At 38.7% G+C, this 27,665-nt stretch overlaps 1 protein-coding gene across 1 annotated transcript; it reads right to left on the reverse strand.

The window, feature by feature from the left end:
• nlrx1 (NLR family member X1) lies at positions 1 to 27,144 on the reverse strand. Its single transcript, XM_063493842.1, has 12 exons — positions 26,740 to 27,144; positions 25,573 to 25,626; positions 22,590 to 22,708; positions 20,559 to 20,949; positions 14,473 to 14,704; positions 12,423 to 13,587; positions 11,944 to 12,127; positions 10,586 to 10,681; positions 9,686 to 9,772; positions 5,843 to 6,094; positions 5,021 to 5,225; positions 1 to 549 (listed from the first exon to the last, which is right to left on the reverse strand). The coding sequence occupies exons 2-12, from the start codon at positions 25,590 to 25,592 to the stop codon at positions 412 to 414; spliced, it is 2,889 nt and encodes a 962-aa protein (XP_063349912.1). The 5' UTR covers positions 25,593 to 25,626; positions 26,740 to 27,144; the 3' UTR covers positions 1 to 411.
• Between the last annotated feature and the right edge of the window lie 521 nt (positions 27,145 to 27,665).

The raw sequence follows: 27,665 nt of genomic DNA on the forward strand, positions 1-27,665 counted from the left end.
TTTTGTCATTTAATTGTTTATTGCTTAATTACTTTGCATAGTATGAATGGCCTCCCTATCTTCTTTTTTCAACCTGGACAACTTTTATTACTTTCCCTCATCCCCTGGACCTTTAAGGGGAATGTAACACGTGATTGTCCGCATGGTGTACCTATCAAAATAAAGCCCAACCCCTGCCTGCATGAATTCTCAGCAGGGCTGAAGATTCAGCTCCCACATACAGACCACATCAATAACTGACATATGAAATTATTTTGCTGGCCAGAAAGAATTGTATTGTGGGCCTGATATAGTCCGCTGGCCTGTTTTAAAACCCCTGTCCTAGACTATTAGTCGTTGCTGTTTGAAGATTCTGCTATCTGGATTCATCCTATTCAAACTTGAACACTCATTTCCCGATCACCTCCTGGGTTACTTCTTGGAGGGAGGTAAATTGTTCTCAAGCATCTTTAGAATTTTCCGGACTCCCTTCTCAACTCTGCGGAAATGTAGCCTCTTCCAGAGTCTCTGCTGCTGTTGACGCCCCCACTCCAGATCCTCGAGAAAGACCTGCAAAAAAGAACAAAGGGCCACTGGTTTTACTGACACACACCTGACAATCAATCTTTTTTGTGCATTTCACCTCATCAATTTTAAGTTGGGTGTTTGTACATGTAAAAGGACTCAAACTTAATTCTGCAAATCTAATTCATATCTTAAGGTCACTCATCCAATGAGCCCTGTTCTCTGACAACATGAGTGAGGTGTCTCACTAGGGAAAAATGCTGTCTCAATGCCATCTTCAGAAGCATATATGTCATAACACTAACAAAAACTTTCTGGCAGTCAGGATGCTTTCCTATAAAAACACAAACAAACAAACAAAAAAAACATCTAAACCTGGATCTCTAATTTTTCAAATTCCTACATTCCTACATTATAAATGCAACAGGAGTGCCAGCTTAACAGTACTGGTAAGTGAGTTAAAGACAGACCTTGGTCATCATATCACAGCTCACGCCTGCCAGACACCCATTCAGGTGCTAATGCTCAGGAGGGAAAACAGAGGGGAATAAAATGCCCTTAAAGCCAAGGGGTAGAAATGTGTGTCACTAACTGGATGTCATGATCCTGGGTCTTTGACCCACTGTCTTGTGTTTTTTTTTAAGGTTGTTTTTTTAATGAAATATTTTCTGTTTGAATCTTGGCTTGCTTGCTGTTTCTTCCCCAGAACGGTGATACTGTTTATTTAGACATTGAGTTTTCTTGAGTCTTGAGACTAAAGAACTCACTTGGGTGAGTGGGAAAATGTTTCTTCCTTTGAAAAGACAATATCTAGATGAATTAACTTGGGGTTTATGGATGGCAAGTATCATAACACTTGTTTATTAACTTCTGTCTACCCATATGGAAAATAAATAGAAAAAACTTATAAAAGACTTGCTTAAGATGTGGCCTATAGTGAATCTCTTACAAGAGAGACTTGTAAAGAAACTGAGGCTGAAACTTCGTTTTTTTTCCCGTAATAAACAGTGTTTTTCTTTTGCAGTAAAAAAACGTCTTGTCACTGCAACCTTTTTATCTGTGTTAGATTATGGTGACATTCTGTATATGAACGCTTCTTCTTCATGCCTTCTAATGTTGGATACGATGTATCATGCTTCCTTGAGGTTTATCACCAATTGTAGATATTTGACCCATCATTGTGACTTGTACTTAAGAGTAAATTGGCCTTCTTTGGCCATTAGAAGACAGGGGCATTGGTACACTTTTATTTACAAAGCTATGCTTGGATTGCTGCCTCCTTATATTTGTACTTTGGTCACAAGGACAAATAGTGGTTCTTACTCCTTGCGTTCAAATGATCAGCTGCTGCTGTCTGTTCCCCTTGTCCGCACAGAGTTGGGTAAGAAAGCCTTTGTCCACTCTGCGCCTTTTTCATGGAACCTGTTACAGAAAGACTGGAAACTGACTGAATTGTTGTCTTTAAATGTTTTTAAAACTAAACTCAAAGGCCTACAGACTGCCTCAATAATGTGTAATTGTTTTGTGTAATTTTTAATCTTGTTTGTTTGTATGTATTTGTTTGGAAATGTGCTGCCTCTTGGCCAGGACTCCCTTGAAAAAGAGGTTTTTAATCTCAATGGGACATTCCTGGTTAAATAAAGGTTAAATAAAAATAAAATAAAAATATAAGGCTTATATGATTTACTCATGAAAGTGGCCACTTTCTCATTACTTTCATATATTGTTTTAGGAAGTATCCAAAACATACAAGTTTCATTTATATAATTTTTCAAGGAATCTTATATCTGTTTTCACTCTTGTATGCTTTTCATACAAGTTTCACACAAGACAGATACAAGATTTATATATATCTTTTCCATATGGGTGATCACAGCTATACTGAGGTGAGTTGAGGATATCCTGAACTGTTGTTTTTGATACTGTTAGCTGGTGTAAGCAAAACTGGAATCTAACAGACTTGTTAAGACTTAAACACTATCCAAATAAACCCTTATATGATGTGAATAAATAAGCATGTTTACGTGGGTTTTCATGTTTCAGAAACTCCAGTTTAGAAGGTAGGCTTGAGGTAATAATGAAAATATATGCATACAAATGTGGAATTGCTACATATAAACTTAAAACATAAAGCAAAGAATTTGTATTTGGTTACTTGTTTCTTATAATAATGCTTCTTGGCAATATATCATATACCGTTTCAAAAGTTTTAATTTATTTCCCATTAGGAGTGTCAAACTCATTTTAGTTGTGGGTAACATACAGCCCACTTTGATCTTAAGCAGCCGGACCAGTAAATTCTCCATTCTGTCAGTGTAAAGAAGTTATATATTTAACTGTTATTCTACATGATAAAGAAAAAGCTGCTGTAAAAAACAAAGAAAGCTGTCAGCACGACTTGGACTTAAATCGTAAGAAATAAATGTGTAGAATGACAGAAAAACTTGTGGTAGCTCATTGCCCAGACTCTCCAGTATTTGTGTTTGATTTTTATTTTTTTTTTATAAACTGTAGCTGTAACCCTCCCCCAGAAATGTCTGTAATAGAAAATTAAAAACAGAAACTTTACAAGTTACAGAGGTTTTATTAGAAATATAGCATTTTGTATATTTATTATAAGTGTTTGCAATTTGGCATAATTTGTGAAAGGTAGATTTTACATGAACCTTTGTACAGTTTAGGCTTTCTTATCAGATGATGGGAAACTGGTCTCGAAGCATGCTAAGAGGTACAGCTCTGCAGAAAGTGCAATTTTATCGTGGTGGAACCAAGACAGTAAAAGTAAAAGGGAATTACAATGTTTTTCAAATGTGCAGTATAGTTTTCATCTTCTTTTGCTGCTTACTCAGTGAATTTTGGTCGGCGAGTGATAAATCTTGCAGTTTTAGAATCTGTCAGCACTCAACCACATGTCCTTGGCCGTCAGGTGAACACAGAGAAACGCGAGTACATCCTTTTGCAGAATCTGTTTGCCTGCTTTTTAATTGTTTGCTGTTTTACCCGTTTTGTGGTTTTTGAAATGGTTTTGTGAGCTTTTAGCTAAAATTCTGACATTTCTGTGGATATCACACATGTCTTTATTTAAACAATAGATCTGGCGGTACATCCCATTAAACCTGATGTTCTCCCTCTCCCCTCTGGTACCAGGACCATTGTGGTTCAACAGGTTAACTGTTTAATGCTAAATTACTGTTGCGCAGCGGTATTTATTGCTTAATTAAAAGCAGTAAAACTTATGAAAATACAATAAAAGTCCAAATGTAAACAATTTAAAAAATATAAATGGGCATACATTCAGGTCTGTGACACTCAGACACTGAGCCATGGCTCTGCAGACATTTCTGCATCTCTGCCATTCAAAGATACTTTGTAAAATTTATTTTATGCAAAATTTAATAGTCAACTAAAAATTGAGTCTTTCTCAAGAAAGCAATTTTGTATTCAGTGTTTTCATAAAAGCCTTATTTTTATGGATGTGCTACTACTAGGAAGAATGTACATGAGGTTTAAGGCCTGGACAAGTTTGAAACCTTTTGTCCTCCTCTACGGTGGCCCTGAGTGGCCAAATGGACTGCAACTTAAGAAAACACCAGCAATAAGAAAGCACACAAAACACAACAGAAATAGGAAAAAAGAAAACAGAAATAGGAAAAACGACAACGGAAATGGGGAAAAAAACAGATTTCCAAAAGCACAAGGGAAGTGTTTCTGGGGAGACAATAACCCAATGTTTTTGTGTTGTTTTTGGATTGGATAGTTGAGTTGAGTGCCAAGGGGTACACGCTGGGCTATGGTGGACTCAGGTTGTATGCAGACCCTGGTCCACCAAAATGTGGTTCAGCCTGGAGCATTGTTGGAAGCAGAACTACATGTGTAGTTGGTGCCTTTAAAAAATATTGTGGTGCTAGTAGAAATTAAAATGAAAAGCAAAACATCGGCTGCTGTTAGCTTCTGCCTTGCACAACCCATAAATTTGGAATGGATTGGCCTAGATTTAATAAAGTGGTGGAACGATGTTTGCGGGTATGCTCAAAACACATTCAGACATGTGGTTTCGGTTATGCTTAGTGGTGATGTGAGGTTGTCCAGCAATGCTGCCAGAGAGGGGGAACCTGCGAGGCCTTTTAAGGAAGCCCACCAGTTCCCGTGATTAATTCCATGGAAAATTTTTCAGAAGGGGCAGATCGGTCTCTTCTTCCCCTGGAGGCTGAAGTCCACTGACAAAGAAGCACTGACACTGTGGCGTTCAGTGCTCCTTTGTATGCTCCTGTGTGTTGGGGGTGCGCTCTGACATACAAAAACAACAAACAACTGGACAAGCAGGTGAAAAACACCAGCTGGCTGGTTTCTCATGTCTTGTTTATAAACACTTAAACACAAGTATCTTAAAAATGCTGAGCTTAACCTATTATTTAAAAAAAAAACAGGCTTTTAAAAACCCACACAGTATGAATCCTTTTTTAAATAACATGTTTTATATACATTTTTATATTTACATTGTACTGTATGTATATACCTTTAGTTGCTGTATGACACGCTGCTGATCCCAGGATGAGGCGTTCTCTCGTATAACACTGAGAATGGGGTGCCAGTTCTCAGAGAGGTCTGTCCCTTCAGTGACAGAAGCCAGGACCTTGACCCGTTGGCCACTGTGGCTACGGGGAACACCTCGGGCATACAGGGACTGCTTCGCCACTTTACTGAGAGGGTTCAAATATAAACTGCACAAAGACATGGACAAAAAAAAATTCTGTAGGGCTTGCATGAAAGACTGCATGCTTTTAGTGTGTCTCTGAGGCCTTTTGCATTTCACCATATGTAGTCCATTTTAAAATGTTCTTGGTCTCAGTCATAGGAGTAATAAATTGATAAATTCTATCAATTATCTGATGACACAATATCAGGATTCCCAAAAGGTTGATTCTGTTCATCTGGACGTAGCGTTCAGTGGGAGAAATGTTTTGTCACTCATCCAAATGACTTCTTCTGTCTGAAGAAGACAAAATGTTTCTCCCACTGAAAACGCTACGTCCAGATGAACAGAATCAGCCTATTGGGATTTACTTACCTTGACTTACAACTTACATTACACATGCATCAAAACAATATCAGGGTTTATAATTCAATATATGCCAAACTGTAAGTAAGGTGCATATTTCATGTTACGAAAACTGTCAGTGTTCTTTGAAAAAAAATAAATAAATAAAAAAATATTTATAATGCAAAAAGGACAGTGGAATCAGAATTTATTTATAATGTAGTCTATGCAATACAACATTATAGCACAACTAAACCTCAAAGAAATGTTGAGCTTTGGATACAGTGAGAAGTTTCTTACTGTACAGTCTGAATGCTGGGATGTTCTCTACAGGCATCTACCAGAAGTAGAGCTGCGTCGTCTCCAATATTGTTATAGGCCACGTTGAGCTCCTGGAGTCTTCTGTGTTGTTGGAGCCTCTTAGCTAGATCCAGGACACCCTCATCCCCCAGTCCAGTGTGCATCAGGGACAAGTTTGTCAGGGACTGATTCTCTGGCAGGGCTTCCACCAGGATTTGGACTCCAGACTCCAGAAGAGGGTTGTCACACAATCTGAAGAACACAATGGAATAATATGGCATTTCTGGTTTGGTCTAGGACTAAGAATAAACTCCATGTGCAAATGAAGGTGTTAACCAGGGCTTCGTAGCAAAAATATAGGCTAAGGACTGTAACTGTGGTCAGTAGCTAATTGATGATCAGAAAAAAGTAATAATAAATAAACCACAATCCAATGGCCAGGTCATTAGAATTGACACTGAAAGTAACAATAAATGAATGTGAATAAAATAGCACAATTAATTCTCTAGAAGCAATCGTACAGGTACAACAGTATGTGACTTTCCTCTGATTTAGATGACTTTGCTCAATGTTGAGTCAAACACTGTTGTTAAAAGAAGAGGAGATGCTACACAGTGATAAACCTTTCCCATATATAATTAATGTGGAAGAAAGACATTTAGCAAACTGAAAATAATGTCAATTGAGATGTTAGTTTGCTCTTTTAAACCATTAAGTCATAAAAAAGAGAAAAAAAGAACAACATGTTCAGAGTAAATTTGATTAATAACCACTGACATGTCAAACATAAGTCCAAAGATATAATATCCAAAGATATAAAATTTCATAGACTGACAAATTTGACTCTTTTTGGAAGGTGAAGTTCAACTTTAGTATTACACTGTAGAGCACCCTTAAACTGTGGATCAAGGTCCAGCTTGTGTGCCATTATATTGTTTTGAAGAAGAAAAAAAGAAGAAATCAAAACAAAAAGAAAATGAACACGGTGCTTGTCATTATCAAAACTCTTCCCAGCAAATGGGCGTTAACACATCAAACAACTCAGAAAGATTACACTTAAACCTGTGACTCATCACAGGTTTAAGTGTAATCTTACAGGTGAGTCTCTTTACTGTCTTCAGACTTCCCTTAGACAACAAGGGAAAACATGGAACTAAAAAGTAATTTGAATGATTGTATTCACTAAATTTATGACTCTGTTATTTAGCTTAGCTGAGCTGAATTCTTAATTCTGTCTGTTATTTTGACTGTCTCCCAGATTAGGCTGGTAGCTTTTAGTTCATCTATGAGACTCCATGTCTGTTTGGGGTATCCCAACATTTTCTTCATGTTCCTGGTAGTTTTTAGTTTTATGTGTGCCAAATAAGAAGCATCCTTTGATATAACCCCCCCCCCCAAAAAAAAAACAAAACATAATGAACAGCTGTCAAACAAAGCATAAGGCACCTTAACAAAGGTTGACCTATTCAGTCCTGATCAAAAGTTTAAAACCACCATATTTTGCATGGTTGGATCTTAACAAGGTTCCAAGTAGGGCTGCAACATGCTACAAGAAGAAATGGGAGAGAGACAAAACATTTTTTTCAGCATGCAAATTTATTAAAGAACCAGACGAAAGCGCGTTGCTAGGACTGATCTGAGGCAAATTTCATTTGAAAAGACTACCCAACAGAAGCCTTGATAAAAGCGTGGTTTTGTGCAAAGTGTGCAAAAAAGAGTTTGCATACCACCAAAGTACTTCAACCTTATGGTACCATCTAAATGCAAAACATGTTGCAGCGAGCACAGACACTGTGGGAGCTGTTAGCGCTAGCAGTCCCAGTTTGAGTACCAACAAAAGGTGTCGGCAGCCCAAACGTGATGAAATGACTCGTTTCAGGAACAAAATTAGTAAGTCAACATCGGACAAACTTACAAATTCTCTTCCAAAATGGATTACTCTGGACTGTAGACCACTATCAGTGGTAGAACATAGGAGGTTAGAAAATGTGCTACAGTTAGCGTCATGTGATCCAACTTTCCAACTAACTATTTCAAGTAAAAATCAGCAGCTTTATGACACTGAAAAGCAAGGAAAATAGATGCATTACAGACAGCCCTGCTCATATGGAGGAACTACACCAGGAGCAAACAAGACTTGGGCAACAGAAAGAGCCACTCATACAGGATTTTTCCACACGGTGGAATTCAATGCTGGATACGGTTTCTGGTCTACTAAAGAATCAAGAGGCTGTTTCTGCTGCTTTAGACAAACAAAGCACAAGCTAGTCATTTTAACTCCATCAAAGCTGGTAAAACTCCAAAAGCTGGTAACTGTTCTTGAGCCATGCAGGTAAATAAAACTAGTTTTTAACTTATTGTTACCGTTTCTTCAAAAAGCTCTATAGTTGACAGTTATTGTGTAGATTAATAATTACTTTCTTGTACTGTCTGACTGAGCTTCTTGGAGGTGAGACATATGTCTCATGTTCAGTGGTTTTATCTTCTGCCACCTGCATCACACCATGGAGGTCTCCAATGATGACTCAAACACATGGTGAAATTTATTCTGCCTTTGCAAAAGATCTATCTCAACGTGTAGCTACACGCAACCATCAGTGGCTCAAGATAGCTACTGTGCTTGACCCACGCTTTAAGGATTTATATTTTCTTGCAAGGGGAGAGCAAGAAGAGGTTTGGACCAGCCTTGAGGCCCTGCTGCCTCAGTGTAAAGATGCCACCACAAAGGAGCCAGCAAAGACAAAGAGCCTCCTCTCTTCATTGTCTTCAGACTGATGCAGATGAGGAAGCCCTGTGTAACGGGCCCTAAATTTGTACAGAGCAGAATCCACCATCAGCGAGAAAGACTGCTTGCTGCAGTGGTGGTCCAGTCGAGAAGGGACCCACCCACAGCTGTCTGTCATAGCCCGCAAGTATTTGATTAGTCCTGCCACTTCTGTCCCATGTAAGAGAGACTGTTCTAACTTGCAGGTCACATAGTAACAAAAAAGAGAGTTGCCTTGAGCTCTGAAAATCTGAACAGGTTAGATTGTCAAAGTAACTGGCTGAAAGAGACAGACGGTAAATAAGCATGGAGCTATTGTGAATCTAATGGGTTTGTTATTTTTTTTTGCACTAAAATGTTCAATGATCACACTGTTTTAACCTAATGTACAAAATAATTTTGGCTAAGGTTACTCAGAGTTTAAAGCTGTTCAACCTTTTATGTTTCTGCCTTATTTGTTTAAGAAGAAAAATTGCACCTCATGTTGAAATTTTTATTATTATTATTTAAATACAATACCATTTTAAAAATGTACTTAAAGTACTTAAAATAACACTATTTTTAAGTGTGCCCTATTTTGGCTAGTGATATTATTTTTGTTTCTCTGTTTTTTCAATTGAAATGCAGTTTAAAGAGCTTGAGTTTATAATATTCATGACCATGACCATGATTCTGTCACCCACTAAAACCCTTTTTAATTAAAAAAAAAAACATTTGCGCTTTGGGGCATATTTTCTTGTCCAATTAATTTATTACTATGCCCATAATTATTTGGCTTAATTTTTTTTTTAATAAAGTCCCACCCCTAAACTCCTTGGAATTCAAGTTTCAGTTGATGTTCTGACATTCTGGTAGTGTCTTACTTGTACCGTGTTTGCAGTTGCAATGTAAAACCAAGTTGTGCAACTTTTTCCTCATTTTTCCAATATTTATGCATTTTCAAATTATGCAATCAAATTCTAAAATCTATTACATTAAATTATAAAATTAAAAGACAGTGGCAAAGTAAAGACATGACTCATTTGGTTACATACATTTGGGCTAAAAACATCAAAACTGGAATAAAAGTAGAGTCTTACTTCAGAGATCTAATAACACTCCTGGGGTCTAGCAGTAGGTCTCTCAGCAGACTGCAGGACTCAGGACCAAGGGTGTTAAACTGCAGACTGAAGACAACAGAGACAATTACATGCGCGCGCACACACACACACACACACACACACATATATATATATATATATATAGAGAGAGAGAGAGAGAGAGATATAAATTCTAATTAAAATTAGAATTTAGACAGAAATAAATGTTGTATTCCAATGTACTAGTATAATTTATTACAATATTATAAAAATGTTTCAATTTATTCATTTATTTATTTTTATTTATTTATTTTAATTATTTATTTTTTACAAAAAAGCCTGAAGTCGAACCACTACTTCAGTATAGTATCTATTATTCTACTTAAGTACAGAGAGTCTGTACTTGCCACCTCTGCTCCTTGATGGTATGTATAATGCTGCTATGTGTTTGGTATGTGTACGGGTCAGTGTAATGCTGGACCCATTCATAACCCATTTTCGTCTTCTAGCTGACGGAACGAGGTCAAGATTTTACAGTTAATAACGCCATCTATTGTGCCCTCAATGCAGTCAACTCATCCTGTACCCTTAGAAGAGAAACAGTACCACACAGGCAGGGTACCCTGAGGGGAGCTGGGTTGTAGGGGATCAAATATTTCAAACTTTTTTGCAGCATGTTTTTCTGAATCTGACTCTTGATTAAAATGAAACTACCATAACTACCATTGGGTAAGTGCATCATGCCATTGTAACATCCAACACAAAATAAAAGCAGTTCTAGTAGCTATAATAGTACCATCTTTAACATTCACAATCATGCAATATGCATCATGCATCATGAACTCAGGTTGCTTTTTATTTTGCAAGCAACAAGATCATATATTAAGTTTCAAGTCTCACTTGAGGTTGTATGTGTGTCTGAAGGCAGGCCACAGCATCTGAAGCATGTCATTAGTCAGGAGACAGGAGGATAGGTCCAGTTCTTCAAGGTAGTAACTGTAACAAAGCACCACAAGATGATTTTAAAAAAATCAATAACGAAAAACAAATAGACAGCTCCTTTGTATCCACATACACAGTCTCATATCAGCAGTATATATACAATATACACTATTAAAACTGAAGTAATAACTATGACCCCAATGGCAAACATTTTGGGATGCTGTGTAGTGACTCTATTGTCGAATAATTGCACTCTTCACCCTTTCCTTATGGCAGATAGGGCCAAGAGCTTTATAGAAACCTTATTTCTGCTGCTTATATTAGAAATTTCATTCTTTTGCCATCTACCCAAAATGTCTCTGCATAAGTGAGTGTTGAGTCAGACTCAGGAATTCCAGAAATCACTGTCTGTGATAACAGTTTGCAATGTCATCAACAGATGTAGGTTAGAGGCCAAAAAATACAAAACCAATTTTTAGGTCCACAGTTTTGGGCAATGGTTGTTTCTCTGCCATTACTTGCCAGAATTTGTAGACTGTAGACTCCCTAGGCCGAATCTTCAGATGAAGTCTGCTATTCATCGCAAGAACTACAGGAAGTAACTCTCAGTGAGAGGCCTATTCTAGGCCTATATTCTCTTATTTGTTATATTAGTTAAAGTTATACCCGATTATACTCTGATCATTATTCAGCAATTAACCATAATTAACTATCAGCAAAATTACATATGAATTATGTTTCTGTGGTCACAAATTACAACACTTAATACCATTTCTCTTATTCGGAATTATGTATGATGATGGGTTGGTGACACATTTTTTGTCTTTCACATTCCTGCAACCACAGAGACACTAATCTGCCAAGGTTGAAGTTGGATCATGTCTATGCACATAAAATCCAGATATGATAATAATTTCCATTACACGACTCCTGTCTCATTTAATATATTAATGAGACTTTTACATTGGTTGATATCTTTGATTAACAACACAAATTATTTACTATTAGCAAAAGCACAAATAGAGACCTTTTGCCTGCATTTCACCTGCATTTATGTATATATCTATCTGCCTAGCACTTTTACTTTGAATTTTTATGTTCATTTAAGTGTTTGTTTTACAGTATGTTTCGCACTAAGTACCAAAGCAATTTCCTAATGTTGTATACCTTCTCAACATTTGGCAATAAGACCCTTTCTGATTCTGATTCTTTTACCATCTCTCGGATGTAAAAGATGTATTTCCACCTCTTTTGACATAGCATACACATACACAGTCAGTCAATCTCTAATCCAGTTCCTTCAAATAATAATTTACCTTGCAGGGGTGCAGGAAAGCACAGAACTCAGTATGAAACATTTAAGTGAAGTCATACGAATGTTGGTGAGGCGGATAGCTCTGATTGAAGTTAGAACCTCTGCAGTCAGTCTGGGGTTCTGGAACTCATATAGAAGGACCAACAGATCCATCAGCTCTTCTGGTGGTTGTGGCTTGTTAAGCTCTAGTATCAAAAGAACACATACTACATGAAATTATGCAATATGGGTTGCCAAACACCAATTACAGACACAATTTCTATCTTTAGAGTTCATTTATCCCATATCACATAAATGTTTACAAGTAAATCTGAGTTTTATGTTCAATTTCTTGTTTTCTAATACTTTTGTAAAGTTCTAACGATAAATATATGTTTTGTAACTGTTGGAGCTTTAGCAATTACAGAACATTACTCTGTAGGCAGATTAAGTACTTTGTTTCACAAAAGAACGTTTTTTTTTTTTGTTGTTTTTTTTTACCTCTAACAAGGTGTTTCCTAATGGCACGGGTGATCTGGGCCACAGTGGTGCTTTGAATGCTGCAGCCAAGTTGTTGGAGAAGCACACGGTTACCATAGTGCAACAGCCCACCCATGAAGATAGGGTACAGCTCAAAAGGTTGACGTTCACTGTACTGCTGTTGCTGTGGGCCATGGACTCCTAAAAGGTTTTGCTCTACCTGGTCAAGGACATCCTCGTTGTAGCTATCCTCAGTGCGGAACAGCTCAGCTGCCATGGTTCTGGCTATACTGCCTTTGTTGAGACTGCTGATTTTCTCATAGAGCTTTGGAAAAAGCTTAAGAAGATTGAATACTGCAAAAATTCGGAGGGGAATTAACTTAGAAAAGATGTTAACAAGGGCATTGACATCCTCACTTGCCTGACCAATGACCACAGACACTTTCTTGGTGAGCTTCTCAAGAGCGGATTTGTTCTCTCCTAGAACTACATAGAGTGCTGCCAGGTATTCTTGCATGGCTGGGACAGCAAACACATACTGCCTCTCATTGTTTTCCCTTAGGTCTTGTGATATAGATTTACCACTTTCTATGGAAGGAGCCAAAAAGAAGTCTAGTACATCGGTGCGGAACATGGCCAGCTGATGAAGCTCCTCATCTGTCTTTGTCTTCCCTCCTATCCACTGCTCTAGTTCTGCTTCTGAGAAGGATGTGCGTTTGTTTGTCACACCTTCAAATGCAAGCTTACCTACTGTACGGACAACATATAACATCAGAGAACTTTGGTGTTCCTGAATGGGCATGTTTGTCCCTGCTCCTGTACCGAGCACTTCACCCCCAAAATTGAGCCTGAGGAAACTTGTGTATATGCCAGTTAGAGTGCGGATGGGGGCTTTGGTATTGGTAAAACGCAGAAAGTGTAAGGTTGCACAAGTGAGCCAGCAGTACGATGGAAGGAAACATGCAGCAGCAAGTTGGCTTTCTCTCTGGAGGTTGAGGTAAAGCAGTTCTACAAGATCCTGGGCCTCTTGGTTATGTGCAGTGTCACTCTGCTTTAGAAGGCGACTGGTGAAGTACGCCCGCTGGCGTGATGGGTCATTAAAACCACATATCTGTGCGTAACGAGTAACATACTTCTGAGGGATACAGTCCAAAGCAGACAGTCTTGTCGTAATCAAGATGCTGGTCTGTGAAACATATAAAGTAGACAATAAGTGCCATTTACAAACAGTGGGACTTACAAACTAACAAACAAGGCTGAAAATTCACTCCACACCACACTTCAGTTCAATTAAATTATATTTATACAGCGCCAAATCACAATAGTTGCCTCAAGGCATTTGGAACGACAAAGCTATCTGGATCTGAATTACTCGTTATACTTTCTTAAGAACATGATGTATTTGAAGTGTTTTTAGTTTTTATTTTCAATGGGTTTGAAATCATAATCCTCTGCCCAATAATCCTGCGCTTCTATATTTCAGTACTAGACAGAAGTGATTAACTTTTTAAGTCAAAGTTGGACTTAAGGCCACGACTGGTCAAATTTTCCAATCCTAACTGTTTGATTAATCCAAACAGACACATGCCGCTAGTAACATAACATCTCAAACATAGATCATAAAGGTACCAAATGGATGAACAGTCAGGGTGCATGTTTCTAAAGTAGAATTACTCTGGTAATCTGTTTAAAGTCGCTTTGCGCTTGTTTTCATCTTTATTTTGTGTTCATACCTAAATACTAAGAGAATGATCATAGGATGTAAAACGTAGTAGAACAAATCTCTCCTGGGATTAACTAACGTACTGCATTAAAAATTGCATGTGTTCAGTGTAATATGTGTAATATTAAAAAAAATAAGATTTTTTTTTTTTAATTATTAGCATACTTTTCTAAACTCACTCTTTTGCTAAATGTTACTTTTATTCATTTTGCATGTAGTTTTAAATAAAAGACAAGAACCTGGTCAGATTTTAAATGAAACAAAAACCTGGAGTAGGGGTACATATTAGCTTTAGCCATTTTTTGTTTAATCACTACCTTTAGTTAGTCCCTTTTGGTTTTTTCTTACCTCAGGTAACAGATACTTTCTTAGCAGGTTTACCACAACTACACTCGGAGGCAGTCCCTCATTAGGATCACTGCAAAGCTCTGAGGCTCCAATTCGGAAATCCAGTTGCATCTTTTCCATTCCGTTGAAAAGGAAGAGCACATCCTTGGCCTGGTTTCCCTCCCCACTTAGAAGGGGGTGTTTTTTCAGGTGTAGGTACTTCCTGCTCACCAGGTCTCTTAGAGACGTAACCCTGTGTAAAAGAGAATCTGAGTCTTTAGAATCATAAAACAACAATGTGACACTTTGGGTTGCCAAATTTATCAATCAAATTAAATTATAGAAGAATACAAAAAAATGATTGATTTTGCAATATTTTCCAGATTATTTTGGTACTAGCACACTCCCAGTAACGCTGTTGGAAAATTAAAAAAAAAAAAAGCATGCAAAAGACCACTAGGATGATGAAAAATGAAATATTTGCTAGAGGAAAGCTCCAATCATAACTGATTTTTTTTTTTTTAATTCAAGGTTGGAGATGGTAAAGGCCAACATTTTGCTTCTTTCGTAGAAATGACTGCGTTCTCATAAAAGTTGACACTTGAAATCATGCAGCTAAACTGCTTTAACATGCAAGCACAATCATTCATTGATTTTGAAGTTGAATTTGTTGTTGAAGTTTATCTCAACATAGCGTTTACAGGCGGAAGAAACATTTTGCCACACATTATTTAGATGATGTCCACCCACTAAGGCCTATCCAGCAGGCCTGGATGAAAAGGCATTTAGGCCAGGTCATCCACTAATTAGAAGGCTGTTGGACAATTGTTTCTGTTGAGCATTTGTGCAAAAATCACTAAGAATAGATTAGTGTATTGTCTGTGATCATCTAGCCTGCTTCTGCTTGTAGTGCTCTGAGGTTTACTTTTTGTGGTTTTAAAAACCTGAATTCAACATAAGATGTTTAATGAGTTGTCCTGGCTTATTTCTATCCACTACACTGACATTATACTGTGAATGAATCTGAGCATTATCAGCTTAAATTCAAATTACTCTCTACCACAGTTGATTTAACTTAAGTCTTAACATAAACAATGCAGCAACTGTGCACCATTCAAAACACAGCGCTTCACTGTAAATCTGTTAGAGTACAGTAAGCCAACGTGTTTGTCCTGCACTAAACTGAAGAATATTTTCATTTAGCATATGAAAAACACAAAGTTAGTATAATTCAGTTCGTTTTGCAGGACGTTTCTCAATATCAAAAAGCAAAACTTCAAATTATATTCAGATCCAATATCTAATTTAACAAATGAGAACTTACAGTTTATCTGGCAAACTGTAGATAAATGACCTTAACAGATACTTGTTAAGCTCATAGAAATTTTGCTTTTGGAATTTTTCTGCTGCTTAAAAGTAAATGATACTTGTATATAGTTGTTCCTCTTCAGTAGGACCGACTTTCATGTGTTACTGTTAGGGTTGCCAACCGTCCCTTAAAAAACGGAATCGTCCCGTATTTAGAAAGAAAAGTACACGTCCCGTATTGAGCTAATAAGGGACGCACTTTGTCCCGTAATACAGTGAGAATCAAAAGTAGTCTATAACTTTTAATGGAATTAACGCTTTGTTTGAAAACATAACTCCCAGCCCCGCTCCTGCTCTGTGACCAATGAGCTGACAGCACACTTACGGACAAGTATCTCATTGGTCGAGGAAAGGTCGCTTGCGGAGAAAATACCGGAAGACAACAGATGACCACAACAAGAACCATGGCCAACAGGGAAACAAACGCCGACACTGCGGTGCAAGTCTCGGACGACAGTACACCTTCGACCAGCTATGTTTGTAACCCTCCGAAAAAGAAAAAAAAAGGCTGCAAAAGTACAGGGAGGAATGGGGAAAGGAAAACACCTGGCTGGAAAAAGTGCGCGATAACACCTATAAAGCGCACTGCACTGTGTGCCGGTGCACTTTTTCCACTTTTCTGCTTCTAATGGTGGGCACATGAAGAACCTGAGGGGCGTGAAAGCTCGGGGAACCCTTAACCAATTTTTTGTCCACCAGGCCACGGCAGAAGCAGATATGGTCTGTAAACATTGTTGTTTTTTTTAAACCCTCTGGTTAAGGTTAATATGGGCATGTGCAATGAATTTTTATATATGATAAGATAAGAAGAACTTTATTTATCCCGAGGGAAATTCTTTTGTCATACACATGCTCAGTGCAGCAAGAGAGACAGAGGAACAGAGTAATAAGATATACAATATTTACAATAGAATACAGTATACAGTAATATACAGTAGGATAGTGCAAAATATATCAACGCTATGTGGCCAGAAGTGTGATAATATAATTTATTTTGTGTAATAAACAACTGCAAGGATAGATGATTACAAAAAATAGATGACTAATACATAAAAGTAATACATAGATGAATAATGATGATAAGTTATGATGCGTAATCATGGGAACAAGCGGGTTTACAAACGGAAGCAGCTGGTTAGCATTAGAAAAGCTGAAATAATACCTCAACTGAACCCAATTGCACTAAATGCACTATATGTGCACTGTTACAAGAATGTTTTTCGTGCTGTTGTTTTCTATTAATTTATATAATTTTAAGTTAAGCAGGACAGAGTTCTTTTAAAGAAAGATTTACTTATATTCTCAAAAGTTAAACATGACAGGCTTCTGTTTAAGAAAGAGGCCTGTTTTATTGTGTTAATGTTGTCATTTTGAGCTAAAAATAAATGGCTAAATGATCATTTGTTTCCCATGTGTTCATATCACAAAGATTATGCATCTACTTAAATCAAATTCAAATCAAATGGTTATAAAAATAATTTCACACACAAAAAAAAAGAGCTACAAAATTCACCACACTGGGAAGGGTGAAGACAACTGGGTCGCCCGGCCCCGGCCACAAGGTGTCCCTTATTTATTTTTCAGGGAGTTGGCAACCCTAGTTACTGTTGATTAGGGCAAATTACTTTAACATTTGAATGCTCAGTGACATGAAATAATAGCTCCCCCAGAAAGGGGTGGAGTGCTGACTCTGGGTCACAGACAAGTTGTTACCCCAACTGGCGGAATTTAAGGATCTTGGGATTGCGGATACAGGTGGCAGAAATGAGCTTTTTCTCAAGGGTGGGTGGCTTCCCCCTTAGAGATGGTGTAAGGACCTCAGCCATTCAGGGGATGCATTTCCTGCCAGAGTGCCAGCTGGTGAACCAGCCAGCCATTCCAAAACTGCCCTTGCACCCACTACCTTTAATGGACGTCCTGTTTGAGCGCATCAGTATGGACAACATCGGATATAATTTCACCAGAGTACACGTCTATATTGCTTTGTATTAGTTCCGGTGGATTACGCAACGTAATATTTTTTTCATCGTTTTGATGGTCACTGTAGTGGCTATATTAATTTCTCTTTCTCTTATATTTAATATAACCACACTACAGACGGACAAGCGCCTGTTTTTATGCGTTGTCGTTAGCAACAACGACTGTAAAACCATCGCGTGTCCGCTTGCTTATTTTCCATATAAACCTTTCACAATAAAGCTCAAGATCCTGTTGAGACTTTTCAAAATAAACTGAATCACGTGAAAGAGTATGCAGAGTATTTACGGACGAAAAGCAAAAAAGAGCCGTCAGGTGCTAAAAAAATAAACCTTAGACTCAAACGTTAGAACAGGCTTTCCCCCACAGCAGGCTGTGTAATAAATACTCACAAGGAAAACGGCGGCCGTTACAACTTATGTCTAAAAATTTATCGTTTCATGCATCGGTTAAAACACTCGACTCCAGGTACACGACACCCAGCTGGAAACACTTCACGCAAGTCGAGCTCCCCAAGATTGACAGAATTTACAGAAAATGTTACATTTTTGTGATTTATATAGTTATCGGGACGATAGATGTCTTATATCGGGATATGAGATTTTGGTCATATCGCACAGCCCTACAACAGAGGGACAATTTTCACCTAGTCATACCATTTTAATAGAGATTTGAAACACTCCCTGGTGTGACGATGCGTTAACAGCCCTTTGGGTTACCTGAACATATAAGACAAATTTTTCAGAAGGAACTGGCTGAGATGCTAAAAATGGGAATAATCAAAGAGTCACACACAACACGTGGTGAAGCCCTATCATTTTGGTGAAAAAAGATGGGTCTCTATGATTCTATGGTGATTATCTCAAGGTAAATCAGGTCACAGTTTGGTGCTTATCCCATGCTTGGGTCAACTAATCCTGGCCCGATTAGGCACTGCTCGTCTTTTCCGGACACTGGATTTGACCAAGTGCTACTGGCAGTTTCGCTTGTCTTCAAAGCCCAAGGAAAAGACGACCTTCTCCACTCCATAAGGTTTGTACCCATTTGCCGAACTTCCATTCGGCTTGTTCAGAGCCCCAGCCACGTGGTGCATGTGCAACAGTTGACCACAGTCCTGGAGTCCCTGAGGTAGGCAGATCTCACAGCCCACATAAAGAAATGTACGGTTAAACCGAGAGACGTTCAGTATCTGGGTTATCACTTGGAAGACAGGCAGCTGGAAAAAGAGGTGAGGTGGTTCTTGTGGCCAACAAGTTTGACCAAGCTCCTGCTCAGGGTTAGCCATATGCTTCGGATTGACAGCAAATGATTGTTATTGTTTCATCCTCAGTAGCACTGTAAACCTGCGGTGCCACTGCAGGGGAGGCAGACACACCTCATGCCTCGCTGGCATAAAGAATCTGTACTGGGTCCTGTCATTACCGTTGTTGTGTGAGATGTGTACGGCTGTGAGCTGCAAAGCTGCAGCCGTGTGTAGATATCAGCAACCGTGAATAAAGAATGCTGGAAGGCATTGAAACATGGTCGGGTCGGTCATGCATCGTTCACAGCATGTAATATGGTAGTTGTGAAAATAAAAGGCAAAAGTAAATTGAAACAAAAAAAAGAGGTAGACAGCAAATGAATAGCCACTGACCAAATAGTGTCACCTAATAATGACAATCTGCATTACTGCAGCTAGATGGAGGCAAAAGTATTATGACTATATTACTCCTGTTCTAGCTTCTTTTCAATGCCTTCCTGTTGTTTTAAGAGCAAACTGATTGCAAAAAATACACCAGCATAAATCTAGGGTATAGACTATATGACAACCCGTTTAATATTATCTTAGGTAATACAAGAAAAAAATAAAAACAAAAAGGATTTATGAGGTCGTGCTATGCTTGCAGAGACTTGGTATTTACTGATTAAATAGTAGCAGAAGGTAGGCTAACACTTATATATCTTGGAAAACCAAAATGCATTTGGCACAGTGCATTCAGATCGTAATTCTGATTGCAAAAGCTGCCAGACAGGACAGAATGAAAAAAATAAATATAAATGAAAATGTACTTACATCTCCCCATTCCTTATAAAGTGTTCAGTGTTGTGAACTACTTCATCTACTAGCAAGGGTATCGGCTGTGTGGCTGCATCTCTCATACAGACGGTCTGTATTTAATCCCATAGTAATTTGTAATATGCATCAGTATACAGGTATCAATTTTACTGACAACCCTAGTAATTGTACTATGTTTGTTATAATTTTGATCTCCTGAAGTCAATGTGTATGTGTGCGTGTGTGTGTGTGTGTGTGTGTGTGTGTACAGGAGTGTGGAGGATAATTCAGAATAGTGCATGAGGGTTAACAAAGAAACAATTTGGTGGTCATTTGTTAGCCTGCTATAAATGCAATAAAATCTTTGCAACAAGTTTAAATGAGTCTAAAACCATAAATGTGCTGATGCTGGCTTGCCCCAAATATGATTACAAGGAAAGGTAATAGTGGATAGAGAACTACCTGTTTTCCTGCTGAGTTCTCCTGCACTTTAACTGAAAGGTCATTAAGGCAGAGTTAAAAGCATTCATAATGTTAAACTAAATAAAAGAAAATAGATGTAATGTGCAAACTAAAACACTGTTTGTCAGAGATTTGAAATGTATATTAGGACCTAAGAAAAGAAAAATGATAAGTATAACAACCAGTACATTAAATCCCAATCAATAAAGTTGTGCCTCTATAAATTTTCTACATGTGATAAAAAGTAAGAGAAACATCTTACTTTGACAGTTGACTGAGGTCCTCACAAGAGAAAGGAATCAGCAGCTGAAAGTGGCTCAGAGTGGTGCCAGCACACCAATCTAGCACCAGCTTTCGGACCACTGTACTTTTCCCTGTTCCCACAGCACCATAGATGAGGACATTGAGCCCCCGGCCCTCACTCCAGGTATCAGTGTGCTGAAACAGCTGTTCCACAGTTACAGAGCGATTACAGTGTGTTTGGGTTTGGAATGGGGAGCAGAGTAGTCCTGCCCTCTCCTCAGCATCTCTTTCAAGGATCAGTGGGTCGACATGCATGGTCTCAGGGCTGAAGAAACCTCCAAACTGTTTTTCCTCCTGAGGAAGGTGGCTAAACCATAGGAAGAGTTTTCTCTTGTGGATCTCTATCGGGTCTATAGAGAGAAAGTAAAAGAAGGTGTTTTTATTCTTTAAGTGGTAGATTTTCTCAGATGTGATGAAACCTTATTAAAGTGGAAATGTAATGACTCAGTAGTCCAGCACCAAGGCACCTTTGTCATTAATTAATTTAATACAATGATCAAATTTAATCTGTTTTATCCTGATGTACAGTGCTGTGAAAAAGTCTTTTCCCCCTTCCTTTTTGGACTCTGACCTTGAGTTTGAGATCACTGAGATCCACACTACTCAAATGTTTTAGTATACACAGCACTGTGCAAAAGTTTAAAGCAGGTGTGAAAAAAATGCTGTAAACAAAGAATGCTTTCAGAAATATAAATGATTGTTTATTGGCCCCAAATGTATTCTTGTAGCAGGACAATGACCCCAAACATACAGCCAAAGTCATTAATAGCTATCTTCAGTGTGAAGAAGAACAAAAAGTACTGGAAGTGATGGTATGGCCCCCACAGAGCCCCGATCTCAACATCATCGAGTGTGTCTGGGATTACATGAAGAGACAAAAGGGTGCGAGGAAGCCTACATCCACAGAAGATCTGTGCTTAGTTCTCCAAGATGTTTGGAACAACCTACCGGCCGAGTTCCTTCAAAAACTGTTTGCAAGTGTACCTAGAAGAATTGATGCTGTTTTGAAGGCAAAGGGTGGTCACACCAAATCTTGATTTGATTTCGATTTCGCTTTTGTACATTCACTGCATTTTGTTGATTAGTCAAAGTCAAATTAAACTTTATTGTCATCTCCGCTATATACAGTACAGTATATAGAGAGACGAGATGACTCCAGGTTCCAGGTGCATCAGTGTAAAAACAAACAATAAATATAACAAGAGTAGAAAATAAATATACAATTCAGGACTAGGGGCAAAGGGATCCGTAACAATTTATTTGAAATTTACAATTTACAGTTTGATGCTTAAGGTCACCTTGAAGTGATTTAAAGTGACCAGTGTAGCAACTTGTAAACATGAGCAGAATTCTTGAGAGTAATGACTGTCCATAAGCAGCATCTGCATTACAAAGGCAGTGTACGGGGAGTGCAATAGAGTCAGTTAACAGTTTGTGTGTGTGTGGTGTGTGGTGGGGGGGAGTGGAGTGGGAGAGCCGGTAGTGAGATTGATGGCTTGCGGGAAAAAGCTATTTCGCAGTCTGGAGGATCGGGACCCGATGCTGTGATAGCGTCTGCTGGATGGAAGCATCAGCAGCATTAACGAAAATGAATGATTAACACTTTCATTTTTGAAAACATTCTTTGTTTACAGCATTTTTTCTCACCTGCCTAAAACTTTTGCACAGTGCTGTATACCTAAGGTATCCATTTGAAACTCCTACGTCGCTTTGACCCCGAGTTATTGTATTCATAAACTTGGGTGTTCATGTCGCCCTCCCACCCAGTAGGGTAACGAGAACACCCCAGTCTTTTACGGCTAAGTGATGTACAATGAAAACAACTTTGTAAAAAATGAAAGGGCAAAAGGCCCATACTGAAGGCCTTATTTTGTAACACGGAAATACCATCATTGTACTGTTCTACAAAGTACTGTGACATTACTACCAAACAATTGACTGACATTGCATTTAAGAGACAATAACTGAGAAAATGAACTGAAGTGTGGACCTGGTTCTAAAGAGTTTGAGGTAGTAAACTTCCTGCAGTAAAAACCAGAGACTGGCCAGGGTGCAGCCTCCATTCCCATCTGCCACATCCTCCATGTTTTGAGTAGATGACTCATCTGTCTGGAAAAAATAATGCATCATGCCGATTAGTTCAGCTGTTGCTTACAATCTTAATAAAATACAAATGCACAGAGAACAACATTTCTCTTATCTCAAAGGGCACAACTTGCTTTCATTACTTTGCTGCTTACTTAATCTGATAATCACGCTAAGGAATAACATGTAGGAACAAGCTGTTGTTTGCATATTGCAGCAGATATAAGTTATTACACCTCCAAAGCACTGACTTTTACGCAACTGCACACAATTAATATAAACACAAATGAAACCTGTCTACTTTTGCTCTGAGAAACTTCCTGCAAGGTTCCTAAGAATTCTGTTGGGTCTTTATTACAAACAAAGAAAACAATGGAAATATGAACCAGTTTAAATGAATGACACCAGTCGTCGTTTACAAAAAAGTGAAATTCATAAAACGATTAACAGCATATTAATATTATTCTGCATAATACTTTGCATTTGCATTAACATTTGCCACAAGTAGATGGTGATTCTTTACTACATCCCATTGTGGAAAATAGTCACACCAACCATTGTATGGACAATGTCTCTACACAGCCTAATATACCTCAACTTCTTGCACATTTTTCACACACTTAACAGAAAAATTTAGCAAAGCCTGTTTCTATGAGTGCTGACATAAAGATTGTAACATGTAGTCACTGGTCCTAAGTCATGACATGTCCTAGCAGTTTACAGACCTTCCACTACTTATTTAACAAGCCAAAATGCAGAAGCAGTGTGTAAATCAGTAAGTACATAAGTACACTCCATGATTCAGTAGCTTGTTGATCTGCTTTTGGCAACACGCACACGCGCACGCACGCACGCGTCGCGCACGCATGCATACGCACACACACACACACAGAGTGAGGTGCAGTTTGATCAGTGATATTGCACACAGAGTAAGGGGGGGTGCTGTTGCTACTATAATAAATACAGTTATAATAAATACAGTTTATAGAGGTAGGAATGTTGGTTGCATTACAGTATAAATAAAAATACAGTTTATAAATAAAGTGTAATGTCCATGAATGTTGGCAGTGCAGTTACCCCCAATCAGGGTGGATGTAGGACATGTTTAACAGCCTATGGGTAGAGGTTTCTATTGAGTCCGTTTGTCTTTGACCTGATGGACCTGTAGCGTTTACCATAGGGAAGGGGGGAAAAAGTGAGTGTCCAGGATGCGAAGGGTCCTTGATGATGATACTGCTTTTCCGCTGAAGTCTGCCACTATAAATGTCTCTAAGGGTGATTAGTGAAGTGCCAATTGCCCGCTCTGCTGCCCTCACCACCCACTGCAGTTTCCTCTTGTCCTCTATAGTGCAGCAGTTGAACCAGAGTGTGCAGCAGTAGGTCAGAAGGCTCTTGATGGTGGAGCGGTAGAAGTTTCCTAGCAGTCTCTGGGGTAACTGGGCCTGACGCAGCTTCCTGAGAAAGTACAGCCTTTGTTGTGCGTTCCCTACCTGGTGGGAAATGTTTGTGGACCAGGTAAGGTCGGCCAAGATGTGGATTCCGAGAAACTTAAAGCTTTCTACCTCCTCCCCATCAATGTAGAGGGTAGAGTGCTCAGATCGCCTTGTTCTCCTGAAGTCGATTACCATCTCCTTGGTCTTGGCTGTGTTCAGAAGCAGGTTGTTGTTGTCACACCATTGCTTCAGATGCTGAACCTCCTGTCTGTAGGTTGAGTCATTGTTGTTGTCGATCACTCCTATGACAGTGGTGTCATCAGGAAATTTTATAATGGTGTTAGTGGTGTGGATTGGAGAACAGTCATGGGTGAAAAGTGAGTATAAGAGAGGAATGAGGACACACCCCTGTGGGACGCCTACGTTCAGAATGAGGGTGGAGGAGGTGTGTCCAGGTGTGTGAGGGTTGTATGAAGAGCTGTTATTATAGTGTCCTCTGTCGACCTGTTTGCCCTGTATGCAAACTGGTATGGATCGAGGTTTGCAGGGATGGCAGCTTTAATGTGCAACATGATGAGTTTCTCAAAGCATTTGGTAATTATGGGTGTTAAAGCAACTGGACAGTAATCATTCAATCAGCTCACTGTGTTCTACACCGACGGCTTCACCGTCAGCACCAGCTGCTTTCCTCGCGTTGACTCTGCGCAGTTTGGTTCAGGGTCACCTGATCCAACCCTAAACATATGCTTAGGCAAAAAAGTTTTAAGCCTAATCTTAAAAGCAGAGATAGTATCTGTCTCCCAAATCCAAACTAGAAGCTGGTTCCAAAGAAGAGGGGCCTGAAAATTGAAGGCTCTGCCTCCTATTCTACTTTTAAATACTCTAGGAACAACAAGTAAGCCTGCAGTGCGAGAGCCAATTTCTCTAATGGGGTGATATGGTACTATAAGGTCATTAAGATAAGATAGCCCTGATTAGGGTGGCACGGTGGTTAGCCCAGTCTGCATCTCAAATAGCAAGGATATTTGACATGCAGACTGGGCAGACTGGGATTGGACGACCAACCTTCCGGTTAGTAAGTGACCTGCTCTAAATTCACAGTACTGTTACATTTAGCAGTGAATCCAAACAACAGTGAGTCTCATTCCCTCGCTCTGAAACTCCCGCTATCGCCATATTTTCCCTATATGGTAGTATATAAAAAGGCATAGTATATAAACAGTGTGCCGGGTAGAAAAATTTTCCAGTTGGGAGGGGGGAATTGGAATCAATGATGCATTTGCGGTGTGTGGGAGAAAAATAACTCAGAGTGAATTATCTGCAGGACAGCTTAAGATATGCCATTTTAACCATCGTACGTAGAAATATATCGAGTATATTCGATATATCATACATCCCTACTACTATGCCAGGGCCTTTAAGTCACTAGGCATCAAGGTTCAGTTAATCACCAACCTGTGGGGGAGGAGATTCATCCTTTTCGGCTGCTTCTTTGTCTCGGGAAGTTTTCTGTTAACAGTTAAAGCATAAAGTCACACAACTGATGCAAAAACAAACTTACATCTGCATAAATCTACATGCATTTGTTTTCTTAAGACTCAAGAAGTTTATTGTCATTTCGTACCCAGCCTGAAACGAAATACTTTTTCTCACCAGCCTCTACAGTGCAAAAAGCAATACAGTCCAAAAAACGAATAAATACAGTTCAAAAAAAGAATAAGTTTAAAAAGAATAGGTTTAAAAAGAGCAGTAATGAATTGCAACAATAGTTATGGATAAATAAATAACATAAAATCTAAGTTCTAAAACAAACTCAAGTCACATACGTTCAGGTAGATAGCAGCAGTCCCTTCAGTCCTTAACTACTAATATTATTTTATTGTCATGTTAACATGCAAGGTTCAGTTACCTTTGCATCAAAACAGCCAGTAGATTGTCCTTCAAGGAGCCGATGTTTGCTTTCTTACTTTGAGTACATTTCAGAGCCTGTACTTTTTCACTTTTACTTGAATAAAAATTTTGATTTTTGTAAGTACAGGTATCATTACTTCTACTTCAGTAAAAACGCTGAAGATGTAATCCCAACCAAGGTACCGCGGTCAGGCCACCCACTCTTAAAAATAATTTGCGGCACCTACATGGTTATATATCCTTCAGTAGGCAATTTATGGTGCCTTTATGTGCACCTCGTAAATTCAGTAATCTATACTCCAAAAGACATAAAATTGTTCTAAAGACTTTCTTGGGTTAATTTTCCTTTGTTGGGATAAACATAACTGTAATCACTTTGCTGTTCCTTTTGTTGCAGTGTTTAAGAAAATCCATCCACCCATTCTCTTCCGCTTATCGTTTTCCGGGTCGCTAAAGTCAAAACAATAAGTTTTATCTCAAAACTAGTCTAATATTTTATCACCAAATTCCACAAGATTTCTTTATTTAACACGTCACCAGCCCCCTTTGTGATAGCCTTCATATTTATTTAGACATATTTTGGTATTTCTAAGAATATAATAACTCTACTTAGACTACATATAGCGTCTGCGTCTCTTCTGCAAATGCCACTGTCTCATAGCTAACAATCATGCAAACTACACATAAAATACAATGGAAAATAAGACATACCACCGTCTTATCATTCGTCTCCCGACGACACGTTGTCCAGGAAAGTAGCTTAACGCATGCAGTATGCCGTTTCCTTTTAGGTTATCAAATTTTCAAATTTTCCCAGTATCATTAAGGACTTGACACACAGAAACATATGTATCACACCGACTGTCATTCTTCCGCTTCACTGTCGATGAGTTTCTTGTTTCAACTTCCGGTAGTGCTGACGACAAGCAGTCCAAAACGTAACTCTTATCCACCTTTCCATAACCTCGATCGAAAACATCAAGGAAGCTCAAGGTCGAGGAAAGGTGTGTCGGAAAAATCACAATGGCTAAGAAGTGCAACGTAAAGAAAATCTGACCAACTAAAGTACGCAATTTCCCTATTTGCTAGTTTGTACTTGGTAAGTTCACTCGGGAGTCTAGACTTCCAAGGGAGGACGCAGCTCGGTCATTCTGCGGCGCGGGCGTGATGACATCACAGCTCAGCTCCAGTGATTTATTGCAGTGGCTGTAGTTACAATGGAAACACAGGTAACTACTAGAAGTATTTAAAAACATTCATAGATAGATAGCTATTTCTCTATATATCTTGTCTTTAGAAAACCTCCTTGCCATTATTCATATTCATGACCATTATTAGTTGTCTTCTAACATTAAAAAAAAACCTTTCACGATGTCAACAGGCTTCATACAGTTGAGCAAATCACCAGGGGCGGAGCGTGGGGGTGGCTTACTGGGCTTAAGCCCGGGTTGTTTTTTCAGAAGCCCGGGGTCTTTTGGAGTGTAATTTTTTCATAGTTGGATGCCTGGCTGACAACTGTATAAAACAAAAAACTACACACAATATTCGAAGCACGTAGTGCACACTGTGGGAATTTACGACTGTGTGTAAATCCCCCCTAATATTGGTATGATCCGAGCTCAGGCACTAAGCGACTG

The sequence above is a fragment of the Pelmatolapia mariae genome, linkage group LG14 (genome assembly GCF_036321145.2).
Source record: "Pelmatolapia mariae isolate MD_Pm_ZW linkage group LG14, Pm_UMD_F_2, whole genome shotgun sequence".
Taxonomy (NCBI): Eukaryota; Metazoa; Chordata; class Actinopteri; order Cichliformes; family Cichlidae; genus Pelmatolapia; species Pelmatolapia mariae.

Coding starts and splice junctions, on each gene's coding strand:
- nlrx1 (XM_063493842.1), bottom strand. CDS start 25,592: ATGAATCTCCTCCCCCACAG. Junction 22,709..25,572: donor ATGAATCTCCTCCCCCACAG/GTTGGTGATTAA, acceptor TATTTTTTCCAG/ACAGATGAGTCATCTACTCA. Junction 14,705..20,558: donor GACCTCAGTCAACTGTCAAA/GTAAGATGTTTC, acceptor TCTTTTACACAG/GGTTACGTCTCTAAGAGACC.